The 2,550-nt window shown below is 26.0% G+C and overlaps 1 protein-coding gene across 3 annotated transcripts in view; it reads left to right on the top strand.

The window, feature by feature from the left end:
* Positions 1-2,550, top strand: part of LOC108747228 (complexin) — a 125,852-nt gene that overhangs the window by 122,858 nt on the left and 444 nt on the right. For all 3 annotated transcript variants that reach the window (XM_018484584.1, XM_018484585.1, XM_018484586.1), the window contains one exon: positions 1,126-1,255. In XM_018484584.1, the coding sequence (XP_018340086.1) occupies positions 1,126-1,255 (130 nt within the window). The remainder of the gene's footprint in view (positions 1-1,125; positions 1,256-2,550) is intronic.

Here is a 2,550-nt window from a genome sequence, read left to right as displayed (position 1 = left end):
TCTCTTACTTATTGCATTACGACATGAAAAGAGAGAACTTGGATAAATGCACTGATAATTGAGATAAGTTGCTTATTTGAGAGAATTATAAATCCTGTGAGATAATCTCCCATAATGTCCATTCAGTCGTAATGGCTGCTTGATGTCAACTTACTCATTTCCGGCGAAATTTGTCATTATAAAGCAATGTATGGAAATTGAATTAGAACAGTCAAAACGCGGTTTGTAAACACTGAGGTAAATCTTCACGTCGCATACGACACATAGATCAATAAATCAATTATGATACTAACATTCAAAATTGTTATATCTTAGAAATGGTTGAGTTTTTGATCTGTTTTTTCTAAAGCTTTTATTTAGTATGGTGCAGTATACCATCTATCATATAAATGGTTTTTTTTAATATCCTGTATAATCAAACATAACGCGTTTTTTCTAAAAGCGACTCATCTGGAGGAAACAAAGGCATTCATGACGTTGACATGGAGTATACACTATTATTCATTGCATAACAAATCATTTCACTGAAAGGCACCAATTATTAATGAGGCCTTGGTCAGTGGTACAACATATATGTATCCTACAGGTAATGATAATACTTGTATGTGAGGCATATTCCTATACACACAGCGACAACGGCACTTGTACCATTAATGCTATGTCCAGTTTGCTCCGCAATCGAGCTTATTGTTGTACCAAGAGTACAAAGCATCAATACGCGAGGACCATTGCTGCATGTTATAAATTGAATGTATTAAATAGCGAATAAAGAAAGAGAGACGGGGAAAGAACAAAAGAGATATTATTTGTTAAAATATAAATTAATATAATACAGTAAAATAAATATTAAATAATAAAAAGACATGTGATAATAAAATATATAATATAATTTATTGTAAATATGTAATTGTAATATAAGAAAAAGATATAACACTTGTAGTATATAATAATAAAATGATAAAATAGAATAATAAATTAATACTATAATAAATTAAAAGTATTCATAAAGATCTTATAAATGATTGAATAATCAAACTCTTAATAAAGAAAGAAGTTATAGATCCAAAAAAGAAATTATAGATTTTTCTATCGCTTGATGAGATATTGTTTTTCTTTGATTTACAGTATAACATAAAGAAAAGGGAGGAGGTGCAAGAGATGCCACAAGAAGAACCTAATCCTCTAATGCGAAAGAAGAAAACACCAGAGGAATTGGCGGCTGAAGCTGAAGCCGAAGAAGAAGATGAGTTCACTAGTATGTAATGTTTGCAATATTACTTTTATATGTATTAATACAAAATATTTTAAATCCATTGAATTAGCTTTGACTTGAAATTTTTGGTACAATTTTAAACCTAACTTTTTAAAATAAAAATATGGAGACTTTAATAAGTTTTGAATTATGATTATATATAAGAATAAAAAAATTGTTTATTTTCAATCATAAAAACTTAATCTTAAATTAAAACCATACAAATACAACATAACCTACTTTGTAAAAAATAAAAGTATCGTAAAAATTAAGTCTCAGAAAAAGATAAGGCCATTGATAATAGTCCTTTTTAAGAAGTTTAAAATCGTTATTACCAGTATTATTTATATAAATTGTGAAATATTTCTTAGGATATTTTTTTTTGATATTTATATATTAATTCTAAACTTAGGAAGGTACATATGGACTCGCAAAATATATTTGGTTAAAAAATGTGACAAGTTTTCTAATTTTGTAAACCTGAATTAATGTAATTATTTTCTATAATATCACTATTTATATACAAGAGAACATTGAATCGTATTTCTGTTATATATACTTGTAGTAGTAAAGAACAAGTCCTTAGGGAAATTACTGTAAATCCATAACAACACTAGAGAGATTCAGAGACATCTGCCAGCTCCCCGAATATATTTGGACTCATGTATGTGTATACAAATGTACATACATATATACATATGTACGTATGTATGTATATGATAATTAACTATGTATATATATATATGTATATGTGTATAGTTAATTAATTTGTCTTTTAATATATTAAACACACGCGTACATATACAGGCACGCACACGTACGCATATATACACATAAGATAGCACATATAAACAAAATTATTTTATTGTATTTTTATCAAATTTTTATTGAATCTTACAAATTATTGGAACAACTTAGATATGGAACAACAAGATATGGAACAACTTAGATGTTAATTCTAATTGTAAGAGTCAGTAAAAATTAATTCTATTTTATTCATTAAAAAGTTTTAAAGCAGAATGTGCAGTGATTAGCTTTCTTAACTGCAGAAATATTTCATTTAATTGTTTTTATTTAATTTGTACTTCATACCAATAGTTTTACCTTAATTAATTTTCATATTCAGTTTACAAGAATACACATAAGTGCAAATTAAAATTAGGCAAAAAAAAAGGCTTTCTGCATAATTATCTTTAAAAGAAAGATAAAATTTGAAAAATAAAAACTTATTTTTTTATAAAAATTATATTAATTAATTTTAAAAAAGATTACAATTTTTTAAACAAGCAATGTAAAAT

This window comes from Trachymyrmex septentrionalis, unplaced genomic scaffold, assembly GCF_001594115.1.
Source record: "Trachymyrmex septentrionalis isolate Tsep2-gDNA-1 unplaced genomic scaffold, Tsep1.0 scaffold196, whole genome shotgun sequence".
Taxonomy (NCBI): Eukaryota; Metazoa; Arthropoda; class Insecta; order Hymenoptera; family Formicidae; genus Trachymyrmex; species Trachymyrmex septentrionalis.
Note: the sequence above shows the minus strand (reverse complement) of the source record. Positions and strands in the feature narration are given on the sequence as shown.